This window comes from Aythya ferina (assembly GCF_964211825.1).
Source record: "Aythya ferina genome assembly, chromosome: 3".
NCBI lineage: Eukaryota > Metazoa > Chordata > Aves > Anseriformes > Anatidae > Aythya > Aythya ferina.
Window position 1 is genome coordinate 30,493,498 of NC_140298.1, and position 16,623 is coordinate 30,510,120.

Consider the following 16,623-nt stretch of genomic DNA (forward strand, 5'->3'; position numbering starts at 1 on the left):
ATGTAGTATACCATATGTGAGACAAGTACCAGAATTGCAAGATCTGTGTGATGCTGCAAGTGTAGTCAAAAGGGTTCTAATTTTACACCATTTTTTCACATTGTACTTCGTTTTTTTATAAATTGTCACTTCTGCAGAATCCTAACATCTCTCGTACAAGTTTCCCAGTGGAGTGTTTCCTGCCAATGCTAGTTAGTGTCTTTGAAATGAGTTTTTATTGCTAGTTTTTATCATGTCATCTTTCTGCCTATGTGGATGTCCATTGGCAAGTCAAGGATGTCATACCACTTGGTACTACTGTGTGGCTCTGCAACATTATGAAGCCCTAACATGAACCTTCTACTTCTAATGTCAGCAAGAAGATCAGCTGTTAATGGTGAGCATGCGGATCCTGTTTCAAGAGTCTGCTACAGCCTTTGTCCCCTTTTCTTGTCAATCTCTAACCCTTCCCTTTCTAACAGGGATTTTTGGGGTTGGGACTTTGTTAAAAAGTCACTTTATAGCAAGTTTTGCTCACTGTGGGATAACATAAGGAGATGATACTATATCAGTGCTGTGTACTTGGCACTGCTTTTCCACCTACACATTTGGTATTGTTGTCAGTCTTAATAAAAATTCTGAATGATCCAGGCTGCTCAGCTACTGAACCTCAGAGATCAGCATGAATGCCTACTGGGGAGAGCAGTCCAGGTCTTTTAATCAAAAGAAGCAGCAGCTGCACTTACTGGGAGCACTCCAATATGTAGTCCGGGCTACCTTTATGATAGATAGTAAGGATTTATTTATCCATACTAAGTTAGTGATCTCATTTTTTATTCATCCAAATGAAAAAGGAATTTATTGCTTTCCATAGCAAAATCTACTATCACATCTATCATGTTACACATCAAGAAAAAGTTTTTGTGTTCCAGTTATTGACAAAGAAGAGAAAACTATTGTACGGGTGTTCTTGAGTTGCTCATTTAACTCATCTCAGCCTATTCTGGAGTGTAGTTGAAAAGTACATGAGATTTTCTTTAATTAAATTTTACTACTTTTTATTAAGAAATAAAAATCATATAGAGAGATGCAAGGTAATGTTCTCATCTTATTGAATAGTTTGTTCCTGTTGGCAAAAATTATACAACTGCATTAGTGTAGAATATGCATTTATGCCCAAGATAGGAAAATGTTAGAATCTGTAGACAAAACCTTAGAGCAAAACATCCAGAAGAAATCTGAACTGAGATTTTTTTGTTGTTCTTTAGGTTTCTCTCTACTGATTGTAAATTGTGATATCAAGATAAGCCCTGGGTATTTCCCCCCCCCCTAAAGAGTGGTTCTGTCCAGGCATTAGAAGTATGTATTTTTTTGATATAGGAATTGAAATCTCCAGTAAACTTCCATTTTTGAGATTATGGGGGTCTTATCTTGGTGTTTTACTTGCCTTTGAGCATCACTGCTCTTGAAAAGATATATTTCGGTGGACAGCTCTACAGCTTGAAATATTTCATCTGCTTTTATCTCAAGCATTCGTGGTAATTATTGCTTTATATTACTATGGTATTATTTGGCTATTTATCATTTCATGTGCAAGACATTTTTGTAACTGGGCCTCATACTGAAACAGAACTGAAACAACCTGACTTCAAAAAAAAAAAATATTTCTCAGTCATGTACGTATAGGACCCTTCAGGAATGTATTGCAATATTTTTCCCCTGATGTCAAGTTCTCAGTGAGCTATGTAAATATATACCATTTCTTTGAGAAATGGAAGCCTATAGATCTCATGTTAAGAAAAATACTTTCTTTCATGTAGCCAAAAAACATTTTTACTTTTAATTTTTGATAGAACCTAGTGGCTGAAATCAGAACTGGCCTCTTGTGTGCTACAATACATAAGCATATTATAAAGTGATGGATTTTGCTTTAAAGAATTAGCAGTACTGAGAGGAAGATGTGAATCTCAGTTAATCTCAGATGTAGGGAGAAGTGCTATTTTAAAGGTTTCTGAACCATTTCAGCTTTTAGCACCCCTGTATTACCTGTCTTATCAGTGATGAATTGTTAGCACTTCATACCTTTGCAAAAGGACTTACAGATTTAGCCTTATTCATTTGTATTTTCAGAATGATGGATTATGATATGAGTCCTTCAATGTTTGGTGCTAAAACAAACACTGAATCAAACCCTTCTTTTTAATAGAGATACACCAAAACTAACCACGAAAGAGCTACGTAAAGCATTGGATTAGTGAATTAGGAGACTAATTCACTGTTTAATTCTTTGGAGTTATGCCTCTTATATGGAAAAAGCTCACTGACTGCAGGGGAACAGAATTACTTGTGGGTGAAAAATGCTGTGAGTAGGCTTACTTTGCTCATATGTGTGTTCAGATGAATTGCCTTCTCAAATGTAGGAGGAATTCATACGTGTGGTCCCCCAAAAGAGCAGCACTCTGAGCATTCTTGATTGCAAACTAAAATTGCTGACATTGATTTAAAATACAAACTTTTCCTGAACGGTATGAAAACTGGACAATACCACATGATAAATAAATCATTAGATTACGCTGTGAAAAGTATTTATAATTAACTTCTGAGATGCTGCCAGCTTTGGGCTAATTGGACAGTATTACTTCTCCATTAAATAGACAGATGGATGACACACTTCATAAAACACCGATTCTTATTGGCAGTAGTTGGTGTATCAATCAATATTTGCCCAGTTGAGAGTAGAATTTTAAATATCAATGCACAGTTCAGCAGTGTAAACATCTGTACCATAGTCCTGATGACAAAAATGTTTTGTTATAAACTGCATTTTCTAGAATTAAATCCATAAATATTCCCTTAAAAGTGTCATTTTACATGTCTGTAAATCAGTGCAAAAGAGGAATATAAAATAACTTAGCTACCAATGATGATTTTTTTCATCTTAGCTGACAATGTTGGGCAAAACTTATGTGTTAAACTTCTGCTGAACCAAAGCATTAGCAGGAAGGTGTGTGTAATCCTGATCCCTAGTGACTGGAGATGCTAGTATTCACAGAACTCTTGTTCTGGCAGGTAGAGTGTATTAAAATGTTGTGTATCAAACCTTGTGTAGTGGATCTCAAAACTGACTCTAATTTCTAGTGTTATTGGTAACAAGCCATATTTCTCATATTTCTCAAACGGAAAAATACAGAATGGTAGGAACAGTCACAACTTCCTGTTAAGTATTTTACAAGGAAAACTGTCAGAAAGAGATGTCAGGTATTTCAGAGCAGGTGTCTGCAGCCAAAAAGTAACAGAAAAAGTAGAAGAAAAACAGGGTGATATATACCCATTATACGCCTTTCTAAGCATAAAGAAATAAAAATGAGCTTTTAAGCTGAATGAAGCATTAATATGATAGACTAGGTGTTTGTTCACTGTTAGTAACATCCGCAACCTTTAGTAAATATGGGACAAATAATAAGAGAGATAACAAAAACCATACTCTAAAAACATACAAGAAGTCAACATAGAACATCGTGATCTAGTGATATATTTTCTGTTCCCTATGTGAATTCTTTTAAAATTATTTCAGTTTCCATCATTACTGACATTTGTGAGAACAATCTCAGACATCACCATTGTTTGGGTGAGAATCACCTGAAGAGAAGGCTAAATTGAACCATATGCATGCAAGGAATCCTCTAATTAAAGCCCAGGCAAAACTTAAGTGACACCTAGAATGACCTGCTGAGGGTTGAGGCTTGAATTTTGTGGCTAGGGAATAGGAGTTACATTGCCTTGGAATTATTTATGATAGGTTAAATGATAAGATGTTAACAGCAGCTATTGTACTACATATTATTGTTGTGAATCAGAATTGCATTATTTCTCTTTAAAAATGTTTTTTTTTTTTTTTTTTGTAAACTTTTAAGGTTAAAATGATACTTGGGTATCAGAAACTTGTTGGATTTTATATTAGGTGCTCAGTTAGTGGAACACTTTATTTATTCTGTGTATCAGAGGTTATGTTTAGACATTAAGAAAATAACTATTTTTTAATGGAAAACTCTAGTGAGTTATTGAGACCTGAGTATAAGGGAACTTTGAAAAGCATATAGTGAGGTCTCTTCCATTTCTCACCCTGTGCATCTCCTTCATACAGAAAGCAATGAACCTCTACATGGGGAGATAATGGCCATTAATAATGGCCTCTCAGCAGGACCATATTTTTATATAACTGAGATGAACTGGGGTCAGAATCACTGGTAATCAGCACTGAAAAGGAAAGACATCATTATGAGAAATAAGGTCAAATCACTTAGTGAACTGCATTGAAAAAAATCAGCTATTGGAACCAGAATGTACTGTCTTTTTTTTTTTTTTTTTTTTTTTTTTTTGCATCCTGATCATGAAAAGGCAGAAAATAAACTTTCCATCTTCCAGGGAGTCCTAAGTGATTTTGTATTTCTTTTGTTTGTTTCCAGATGTGTATAAATATTGAGATTCAGATTTTTTCTTTTCTCTGAAGATGAATTCTCAGGCAAATACTACAAGAAAAAATATCTACCTTATTTAATATATGAATATACGGATATTATTATTATTTTTTTTTAAAATCAGTTGTAGAGATATCCTTTTCACGTTTGAGTTTGGGACCTAGGCAGGCTTGGCAAATCAAGCCACGTTCAAATTCAGAACTGTTCATGGATGCATAAACGTCTATTGTGGAGTTTGTATGTTTGATAGGTCATAGAATCAGAACAGGACCATTTTACAGAATATCCAACATTGTATGGACATGCAGTCTTTTCTGTGTCCCATTACAGTTCCTTTATGACAGAAGAAAGTATCTGAAGTGTTTGAATTACGCCAAGTCCCTGCAGATGCTGTCTTATGGCGTATAGGAGTTGCGGGAGAATCCAAATTGTCATTTGATAAGAGAAATCCTTCCTTGACTGATGGTGTTTCTTCTCCTATCAATGACTGCTGTGGAGGCAGAGTTGGGCAATGCTCTTGGAATGCCCAAGATTACGGAATCGCTTGAAGGAAAGTACACATAACAACCTGTGCAGAGTGAGATTATATTTTCTTTCATAATAGAGTTGCCTTTTGGGCCTTTAGCAGAGAAACATGCTGTTGGCCAGATTGAGTAAACATATCATCATGGAGCTCAGAAGATGCAAAACAGGTACATTACTTCTTTGTGTGCTGTGTTAGAAGCTAAATGCCAAAGATTTATTTTTACTTTTATTTTTTCTGGATCTAGTATGCAGAGTTAAACTGTTGAAAGTACCACAGAAAACATGTGGCATGGCCCTTTTTGAGGGCTATATAACAACCTAATTCTGAATTGCAGAGAAATACTATTTCTTGCAAGGGATTTGCAACCTGCTACCCTCCATTGTACCATAGTGAACTTTGCAAACAGCTTCACTGGTTGGAGATAATCAAAGCTTTCTGCTGTTGGTACTCCTCATAACATTTTGTCATAACTTTTCTGGTGGAAGGAAAGATGTTGGCATTTTCAAATAGTTTTCAAAGAAAGTAGAGACTGATAGAGCTAATTAGACTGGCTTTTTTCTTGAAGGCAGGGAGCATGCTCAGAGGCCCTGTCTCTTCCCTGGGAAGCCTGTAATGACTAGAGTGTAGTGCCAGAATGTCACTTGAAAAAGGTGTTTCTCAGTTTTTCCCCAAATAGTTGAATATTCTAACCACTTGATTATTGGGTGAGAGGGGAGCATAATTTTCTGAAGCAGAAGCTGAACAATTGGGCAACAAGACTTTACAGCATTGTAAGAAAAGGCAAGCAGAGAAAAAGTATGGTGAAAGACTTGACAGGAGCAAAGTTATGTGCTGATATGTCTCCAGGGTGAGATGAGAAATTTTTCAAATGCTTGTAGCACCTGATTGTTGACACAGACACTCAAAAAAAAATCTTTAAGCACAAATTCTTCCTCTAGTGAGTCTTTATATATTTCTTTGCTAGAATCAGGAATATTTTGTGTGTATGGGATTTACAGCATTTCCTTTTTGGCAGGCTTTAATAACTGCCTCTTCCATACCCATAGGAAACATCAAGAAGTATTTATTACAATCTAGGAAGTGCTGAGGTCTGTGACTGTGAGTCTGAAACATTTGTATTTATTACCATTTATCTAGCCACAATATTAATGCTAAAGTACAGAGTAACCATGAAGTTGCAGAATAAGAAGGCACTGGAGTCCCTGAGATCAATTTACTCAATCAAGCAGAATACAGGGCAAAGGGACACTATGATTCCTGACCGGCAATTTAATCCCAATTTTAAGGGAAGCGGTAGGTATCAATGGGTGCCTAGCCCATGTGTAAAGAAAGGAATTTGTCCCTGGGTAGCAATTAAATTTGTTTTGATAGACCAAACATTGCAGCTTGTGAAATCCAGTCTTTGCAATCCACTTGCAAATTTTAATTTCATTACTGGGTAAAAATATTTTTCAGTGTTATCTAGCAACAGAAAACAACACAAGCTTCTTCCATAAAAATTAAATGTGACCTTTCAGTTTTCAAGTATAACTATTTATAATTCATAAATACAACTTGTAATTAACTACTTAAGCTGCAAAGTAAGTAATTACCTAATGCAAGAAATGAATAAAGAAACAACTGTAGAAAGAAATGAGATATATTAACTGACTGTGAATATGTTTAAGATGGAAATTGAATGAATGCTTTTCTTATTGTGGGCAGAATGTCATTCTGGACCAGATTCCCAACAGGATTTGCAGGGGCAGCCAAACTACAATTATTTTAAGAGCTTGCCAGGACTATGACTCAAATCAAATAACTTGGCTGCCTGAAATAGCAGAGGTCTCTTATCTGTTACAGGTCCTTGTCAAGCCTTTAACCTATGTATTTTGTTTCTTCTCACAAGATCTTTACACCAGTACATGAATAGATGAATAATACAGAATTACACATGCAAATAGAGCATTTAGACTGGACTTTACTGACTCAGTTTCTGTACAAAACTTATTAGTGTCATATTGCATTCAAAGTATCAAATACCATCTTTTTGTATAGAACAATACCTATTTAGTCAGATCCATTCTTCATGTATTGTGCTGTATTTTCTTTTTTCTAACTACATCTGAAAAGAATAAATCCTTTCCTTTTGTTCTCCCATGCACAAAGCTTTCAAAAATAGAAGGAAGGAAGGAAGAAAAGTGCCATCAGAAAATGAAATAGAGTTCACCTTCAAAGTACTGCATGTGACTGGAAATAAGATAATTCCATTTCATGGAATGATATGTTTTCAATGCTTTTTCTATCTTCAGATTTACTGCCATGTCAGAAAAGTAACTTGAAATCTACAGGAAAGAAAAGGAAGTAAGATATTTGTAGTCCTTTCATGAATGTAATATTACCAAATACCTTGTGTCTCTAGTTCTTTGGTTCGTTGGACAGAGATTTTCTTTGACCTTTAGCCTTCTGAGTTTCAGAAAGCCTAAATTAGCAAAAAGCACTCCTCTAACCACACAAATACAAATGCTACCAGTTTAGATGAGCTCCTTGGTTTTTAAATCCAACTGGCCCAACACAGCCTGCATTTTTGTGAAATACAAATACACAGTTTTAAATATCATAGGTCCCTTCCTGCCCAAGGCATTCTTAGAGATCATGTAGTTCCAAACCCCTGCCATGGGCAGAGACACTTTCCATTCGAACTGATGGGGTTGCTCAGGGCAACCCACCTCCCCTGCCCTGCTGGCCACTACTCTGTTGATGCAGCTCAGGATGCAGTTGGCCTTCTGGGCTGCAAGCACACACTGCTGGGTCATGTTGAGCTTTTCTTCCACCAGAACCTCAAGCCCTTCTCTGCAGGGCTGCTGTTAACGAGTTGTTCTCCCAGTCCGGGAGTCTTGTCTGGGGTTGCCCTGACCCAGGTGCAGCACCTTGCACGTGAACTTGTTGAACCTCATTTGGTTCATTTGGGACCACTTCTCAAGCTTGTCCAGGTCCCTTTGGATGACACCGCTTCCTTCTGTTGTATCGACTGCACCATTCAGCCTGGTGTCATATGTACTTATAATATGTAATAATAATACTATAATAATATGTAATATGCTTTATACAATAAGCATAATATATATTGTACCAATTTTGAAATACTCTGTGCTAGACAAAAAATAAAAGAGAAATCCTCTTTCATTTTTAGTTCCATGGAGTTCAGTGAACTAACTTTATTTAGGAAATGGAGAGAACAGTGTTATCCATTCCACTTGACATCTTTCAGACTGCAATTAGAGAACAGAGAGCCATTCTGAAACCCAATTTTAAGACACGCTTGCCCCACATCCTGCCCGAACTTATACTAAACATAATGTGTTTTGCAAGACCTGAAAAGATAAAGTGCAAAAAGGTCCAGTTTGAAAATCTGCTATGTAACTTCAAAAGGACTATTCAATCTGCAGATATATCTAAAGATGTAATTCAGGCTTGAATGAAACTTTCACTGATTGCACAGAAAACCCAGTGAGTTCCCTGGTAACTGAATCCATAGAACAAATGCATTTCCTACTTCCAGTGTCTCCCATCCTAAATAAGTCTAGTAGGTTAAAGATTCAAGTTGAATCATTCAAATAGCTTGAAGAGAGTTTCTGCAGTTTGCTGAAACTTCAGGCACTGAATCTGGTGAAAGGTGCTTGAGGCTTTTAACTTTTATAGGGACCTGATTACCTTTGTGGATGTGACAAGTCAGCAAAGTTTACATAACAAAGTATTTTCTTCATTGCTAGTTCTCTTTCATTCCTTTGGTTGCAGCTACAAACCCAGCAGTCTGTTACTAATGGACTTGGCTCTTCACTAGAGTAAAATGTTCCTAAGAGCAAGGCTGGTAGTGCAGCAAAGATGTTGGTGGTTTGAGAGTGAGTCTGAAATACAGTGTGGTTCACACGCACCCAGTACGGTGCTGGTCACAAGAATATTGTAGCTGGTTTAACATGGTATTTCTGACTCTAATAATCCATCTTTTCAGTCTGTGGAGAGGACTGCTCTATCAGCAAATTGTGGTAGCTAGAAAGACTGATTTTGCAGTGAGAAATTTGTCTTTCTGTAGAAGGCCAGCAGGGAGTGCATTTCATCCAGAGTACTCTGAGGACTTAATTTTTAGGCTTAAATTATACAAAGACTTTGAACAAGACATCTGCACTGGGCTATAGGAATTCACATAGATTTCAAAAGCACCAGGAACGTCTTTAAAAATAGTCCCCCCAAATTGTAAGGGTGATGCTAATGTTATGAAATACTTACACATTAACATTTCCTTGAGGATAATGAAACATTTTCCTTCTATAAAGAAAAAAAAAATATTCTACATTTGAAGTGACTGAGTTGTTCTTCACTGAGTCACAAACTTGAGTTAACATCAGCTTTGTAATTATATCTCAGTATGCTATGCTCCTCAGTGGTTGAACTAATATGATATGTGAATTTAAGAAACTCATGTTATGAACTAATAAAATACAAATAAGATTGTATGTTACCCTCTGTTTAATAAATGAAGGAAAGAAGGCATATACTAGCTGATTAGAAATATTATTCATATGCACAAATATATGTACATACATGCTATAGCTGATCTGTATCATACATTGTCTAAGTGCATTTTCTGGCAATTTTATGATAGGATATTTCTACCAGAAACTATTATTAGCACACGTAATTAATACTGTAAAATATAGTAAACATATGCATTTTTGCCAGTCTTTGAAATCAGAGTTTGCTATGAGTTGCTGTTGTCCGTGATCTAGGAAGCATAATAATATACAGAAGGAATTTGGTATTTTGGGGAGTGTAGAGTTACAGCAGTCATTCAATAATTTTTTCTAATCCGCTTTTCTAATATAGTGCTTGTAGCTGGAGCAGTTGCAACTATTTGGAGTTGCACAGCTGCTCTTCTCAGTGCTCATACGCAAAAAAATAAAGTGGTGTTTGGATAAGGTACAACCAATGAGGCTCTATAAGTACAAAACTGTGAGAAAGGAGGAGATGTGGGTTCTCCTGTGTGACTAAGTACCTTCAGTAGGATTATTCTGATTTTTGACATGCAAGTTGTGTTGGCAAGGTGAGAAATACGGTGTACAACCAAACTGCACTTACCTCTGAATAAGGGAAAGTTCCCTTTGTTGGACTTTTTGGTTGTCTTCAGCTTGCGTGCATGTCTCTGTGGGACATAGTAAGGAGGTGGAGTGCATGGGGTAGAGAATGCCAGTGGGATATTGTGATCCCAAGTGGGGATGCTTGTAGTGCAGAAACCTGTTAGATGTTATGCTCTTTGTGGCAAATCTCCATGGTGGTTTTCTGCTGCTTCCAGATGCTTCAGCCAGGCACAGCTGCTCAGTACATTAAAGGTTACATAGCTATTGTCGTGTATGGGATCAAGAAGGTTGAGTGAAGGCAAGGTAATATTCTACAAACATTTTATAGAGCCCATGCCATGAGTAAGCCATTTGTGTTTATCTTGTATTCAAGGTGGTATCAGCAAAATTGTCTTGGGGCAAGAGGATTCTCTCTTGCTTGATTTGGGCTGTATTCTTAAACAGTGCAGCTGTGGTTGTCATAAAAATTAACAGACAGGTTTGGAGAGAAATTAGTTTCTGTAGGAGAGAACTGAATATGGAGGGGGGACCACTCACAGAGATGGTGACTAATACACCAAATTCAAATCAAGTTAATGCAATTATGGTATAATTTTTTAAAAAAGAGAAGTGATTCTTCACTCAGCAACAATGAACTGAGCAACAAAAACATTGATTTTTGGAAGCATGTTTTTCAAAGAAATGATTAAAACAGACAAACTTATAATTAGACTGAAGAGTTAGGAATTATAGTTGTCAGAGAGGAAAAAGTCAAGAGAAACAAACACCTTCAGGCTAGAGCGTGGAAATTTGGTGGATGCCTATTCTGAGCTCTTTCTGAATGTATAAGTACCTATTATTTTCCATAGTCAGAACTGAGAAGAATTAATGGTTTTACACTAGAGCATGGAAAAATTCACAAGACATCAAGACAAATTGTAATATAAGAGCAGTTGAAGTCACTATGTTTGAAGGCATTGCACATATCTAGGGCTAGAGGTAACAGCTGTTCTGGCATGTTTGGTTATGTTGTTGATAAAGGTCTCATTTTGATTATGCAAGTTTTAGTGCATTTGATGTGTAGAGAGACTGAGCTGCTCCTTCCGCTCTTGTTGAGTCATGCAGTGGTTTATAGCCTTGCCTTTCACCTAGATCTCTTCATCCACTTTATATTTCCCCTTCAGAAGAACACTGACTGAATTAATGTTCCCCCAAAATGCAGAGACTGGGTTTTGAGTGCTTCTAACATGGGCTATGTAAGGAGTAAGGGAAAGGCTGTTTTTTAATTATTATTTTATTTTTTATTTTTATTTCTTACTTATTTGATGATGATCTTATTTATTTTTTGATGTTATCATGGACAATGCCAAGGTATTTCAATAGCTGGTACACATATACTTAGGTGGTATTGTTTCATCATCAGTATTGTTTTGTATGGCTCAGAATGATTACTGGTCTCCTTAGATAGGGAATCTTCTGTTCCTTCAACAGAAATTGTCAGTGAGCAACAATCTGCTGACAAGCCTGTGAATGGAAGTTAGGCTGAATAGGAACTAGAGAAGGAAAAATAAGATATCTGTCCTTTGGTGATTCAAGTTTTTTTCTTTACCACATATTCTTGGGAGTTGTCCCTTCACATGTTTTTCAATTAACTGAAGCAAAGCAGTTTCCACTGTTTTCCTTGGGATTTCCCAGAGGGCAGTAGACCGTCACTGTGAGGGAATTGTTACAGTCTCAGGGGAAAAATCTGCTCTCAGCTGTACTAATGCAACACCTCATTAATTTGAGAGAAAGGGGTACCCACCTAGCTAAGCACCGGGTTGGTCTCCCAGCTTTTACTTTACTCTGTTTTCTTTTCTATAATTGATAAAGACTTTCTCACACCCCTGTAGCTAGTCCCTGTAGCTAGCAATTACTCATTCTGTTTTGCTGCCTTTATCTTCTTTATCTTTTTTTTTTTTTTTTTTTCCCTGCAAGTTTCAACTTGCCTTCTGTAGTCTTCATTGGTTCTCTTCCTGCGTCTCCATTAGATCTTTTAGCTGTCCTTACAGACTAAGGCATTTCACTTCTAATTGACTGCATTTTTCTGTGCCAGTGAGATTGTACCCTGTTATGCTTTAATTAATGTCTTGTAAAATTTTCCAAGCTGCATCAATACTCATAGATTTTGACTGTTTCTTCTTGTCATAACCACATAAGTTTTTACATCATTATTTTAATCAAATTTTCCATTTGAAATCTAATAGCTGTGTGAAGCTCTTTGGGACAACTCCATGAAGCACAAAATTCAAGTGGCTGCACTAGCTGTTCCTATAACTTGGGTTGGTTGTGAGCCCCATCATATTAGACACTCTGTATGGAGTGTTAACCCAGTCTGGGAATGAGTAAGAATGCTTAAGAGCAATTTTATTTGTTTTAATCAAATGAGCTTTTTATACTTCTAGATGAAAGTCTAAAAAATTTAATGCCTGTGGACTCCAAACCAACAAGGCAGAAAAGAAGAACTAGAAGTATCTCATTTTTAAACGTCATGTTTCTGAAGGGAATCTTGTGGCCTTTTTGGTTTTCGTTGTGATTTTTGGATGTTGGTAATCATCTTTGACCAACAGGCATGATGCTTTACACCCTCAACTTGAGACATGAATAACTCAAGAGAGCATGGGAGTTTAGGAACTAACAAAGGTAGCCTCTTGAACTGATGGTGCACTGAATTAAGTGAAATTACAGACCTTTGTGTGAGCAAGACCTGTATAGCATTCTAAGATTTAGACAGATCTTGCTCTGAGCCTATGCTTCCCTGCTTCTGAATAGTAAAGGGTATATAGACAAAGACTAAAGTGTTAAGCACAGTATAAATTCTAGTGATCTTATGATCTAAATGTTCTTATGGGAGACTGACAGTGCTTTTAAATCTGTTTCAGTACATACCACAATAATGCAAACTTATTGTCTGCCTGTCTTCAAGGCCAGGCACTTAAATGATCGATAGAGTTTACTGAGTGGGAAATTTTCATTTATAACATGAGTAGTGTGAATAAGGGAAGGAAAATTCAGGACTTCCTCACATCTTCAGATAAGAAAAAGTCATCTCACTGTATTATAGTACCCTCAGGGTCATTTTGAGTGTTAAAACTTTGATTTTTTGTTCTTAGGGTTGATTGACTTAGGCCCATTGGAAAGAAAGGAGAGAAAGAATCATCATTTTTCAATTTAAGCAGTTGACAATGCTCTACTCTTTTGTATGATTTGTATTATAAAGAGTCTCACAGGCTGAGATTAAAAAAATGATGAATCTTATTATTATTATTATTATTTTTTTTTTAAGGAGTATTTTAAATTTGCCTTTTTCATTATTGAGAAATAACTCTGGCTATTGAAGAGGTAATTTCATTACAAAGATGATCAAGGGGCTGGAGCACCTTTCCTATGAAGACAGGCTGAAATAGCTGAGGATGTTTAGCCTGGAGAAGAGAAGGCTCCAGAAAGTGTGGTGATAGGGTGAGGAGTAAAGGCTTTAGATGGAAAGAGGGGAGATTTAGATTAGATATAAGGAAGGAATTCTTTACTGTGAGGGTGGTGAGGCACTGGCACAGGCTTCCCAGAGACGCTGTGGACGCCCCATCCCTGGAGGTGTTCAAGGCCGGGCTGGATGGGGCTTTGGGCAGCCTGGTCTGGTGGGAGGTGTCCTTGCCCATGGCAGGGGGATTGGAACCAGGTGATCTTTAAGATCCATTCCAACCCAAACCATTCTATGGTTCTATGATTCTACAGTTCTATTTAAGAGTCGATAATGTATTTATTCCCTTTGATTTTACCCTTATGATAAGAAATTCAGAACGGGTTAACTAACCAACCCTTATAAATTCTGTTTGTTTTGCTTCAACTATATGTTACTACCTCTAGAAAAAAGAGTTTTAAGAGTTATATGTAAGAGTTGAGTGCCCCTCAACTTAAGTAATATACATTAAATGAGTCTACCCACAAAGAAGAAGTCACAGGGAACACTTTGAAATGCATTGTTTAGAAAGTTTGCAAGCGTCTGGAACAATTTTGCAGCTTTGTAAGTCTTCAAGGTCATGCAAGAAAGCTTAAGGCTTAGGAAAGCTGGAAGGAACAGCTGCTGTTTCTGAAAACAGTAGAGGCAAACTTGAAACATGGTTTTATCAAAGCTTGACTGTTTCCCTATCACAGACAGTAGACACCACTAATCTCTTCCTTTTGTTTAAACAGATGCTATTTGCTTGGTGAGTAGCTGAATTTAAAAGGCGTAGAATTATTATACAAGGGGAGAAATCTTAACTGGAGGTTAGAAACAGAAGTTCAAGACAAGTTCAAGAAAGAATGTTATTTTTTGTAACATCTTCAAAGCTATGCCACGCATCTTTTCCTGAACCTTGGGAACTATGTATTATGGTATATTTTTAAGATCAGAAAGTTTCCTTTTTTAAAAAAGTAGTGAAGTGTAATGATATACAAGTAGATAATAGGTGAATCCTACAGATAGATTTTGTTTAAATGGGTGCATTTGATGTGAGTGAAAGAGGAGGAGGGATAACTGAGGGAATCACAAATTCTTCCTCTGTCTTTCATTGCAGTAACATTATGGGGTTCCATTTTGCCACTACAGATTCTTCTTGATTTAGCTAAGTCATGTTGATCAGCATTCCATGTCATGGAGGCAGACTTCTTGGCTCATTGACTAGCAAATCCAAGCTCAGTTGTTTTTCTTCATTTTATGAGGCTAGATTGGAAAGCTTTTCTTCCTACATGAAGACTGGCTGTCCTTGGGATGGCACTTGGGCACCACTCACAACCTTCTTGCAAATCAACCAAAGCATGTGAGCAGGAAGGAGAACAGCATGGAGTCTTGATTCAGCACAGTGCTTCATGGCATTTGTTTCATGGCTTTTGTGAAAAAAAAAAAAAATAAAAAATTGCTTTGTATTGAACTTGGAATGATTAATCAGCTCCCAGGAGCTGTGGGATAGCGTATCAATAGCTGTTGTCAGCAGTGACCTGGTCTGAACATTGGTTGCACATGGGTGCTTTCTTTTGGCACACGTAGCATGTGTGATATGAAGCTGTGGTTCTAATTTGATCAGTGCAGCTCAAGAATGTTTTAGTTACCAGGCCTGAGGAACAAAATTTCTTGCTAGAGCAGTGTTTTGCCTGTAACTAGCCTTTCTGATGTCTCAGTCCTAAATACAGCTGATGGTACCTTCCATGATATCATACCTCTTTATCATCATGCTGAGGCTTTCTTTTAGTAGGGGATCTTGGCACTGATTTCTGCAGCCCTTCCCCTCTGTCAAGACTTTATGCATTTATTTAGTTATAGCTGCCGAGATCACTAACAGAGGTGTCACCAGCAGTGACACTCCCATTTTAAAATCTGATTCCTTCTTAGTGTTTTGTTAATAGAATACAAAGAAAACCTACTCCCTCTGTTATTACATTTACTTTGTATTCTGAGCTTCACCAAGATGTATTCTCCTCAATTCCCACTTTCTTCTGCTCCTCCCATGCATAGACAGCTGTTAACACATTTCCAGAACAGAGATGTTTGTGATAAAGTTGGGAAAGTTTAGCAGCAGAAAGGCTGCGCATTTTAATTCTTGGATATGTTCTTGCTGTGAAAGTATTTCATCCCTGGCACAACTCCACCTGTACAGCAGAATGTTAATTTTTCCTTAACCGACTCTACCTTGGCCCAAGCTATGAATAGCTTAAACACCACCATGACCAAACCCACAAATCCCTTGTTGCTCTGCTTCTGTCATTTCCATGACAGAATTGGTATCAGCATGAGGGTGGGAGGGGAGAAGCATAATGCTTTTGAAGCAGTTTGTCTGCTGGAGATGATTTTTGAGAACTGTTTCAGTACCTCAGTCTGTCATGTTTATTGGGCTCTTCCTCAAGATCACAGTGAAAGCTTATTTTCAGCTCTTTCATTTTTAGGTGTGGAAGTCTTTCACTGTGATCTTTTGAATTTTTATTAACAATAGTGGTAATTAAATGCAAGCACTTATTGTTCCTTTTACAAAACGAAATTGAAGGAATAATTTATAGGAAAATAAAGTTGGTACTCAGACTTTTACTCTCCCCAGTTATCCTTTTTTTTTTTTAAATTGTACGATGTTTTTCTTTCTGATAAGGAACCTAAAACACTTCCTTCATGTATTATGCTTTCTCAAGGTTTATTAGATATTGTTTATTGTTTGCTGTTAGCGTTAGGTTGGAGGTTGGACTCGATGACCTTGAGGTCTCTTCCAACCTAGAAAATTCTGTGATTCTGTGATTCTGTGATTATTCAGCACAGTCCTTGGATAAAACCTTCGAGTTCATTTCCTTTTGTCTTTCTCCAAGGATAGGCTGTCATTTATGACTTCCATATCTCCTGCTGTTTACTGATAAAAAAAAATATTTTTGTGGTATGTTTTCACAATCAAGATCAGGTGTACTCCTCTAAAAGAAAATTGCATAAATATTTCTGTTTGTCAGCTTCTGAATTAACCCAAAGTGAAGCTCAGCAACAGGAGGTATTTGC

General features: G+C 36.9%; 1 protein-coding gene across 15 annotated transcripts in view; it reads left to right on the plus strand.

Annotated features, from left to right (window-relative positions):
• Nucleotides 1–16,623, plus strand: part of LOC311433862 (uncharacterized protein) — a 443,722-nt gene that overhangs the window by 233,135 nt on the left and 193,964 nt on the right. Inside the window, exons 7-8 of one of the 15 annotated variants that reach the window (XR_014691003.1) lie at nt 271–376; nt 4,788–4,875. The exons of 9 other annotated variants lie outside the window; for them this stretch is intronic. Coding sequence is in view for 3 of the 6 variants with exons in the window: in XM_084513517.1 (XP_084369643.1) it covers nt 276–329 (54 nt within the window). In the remaining 3 variants the exon portion in view is untranslated. Of the gene's footprint in view, nt 1–270; nt 377–1,247; nt 1,479–4,787; nt 4,876–16,623 lie in introns of those variants that run through there. 5 more of the 15 variants (XR_014691004.1, XR_014691005.1, XM_084513517.1 and 2 more) reach the window with 5 other exon arrangements.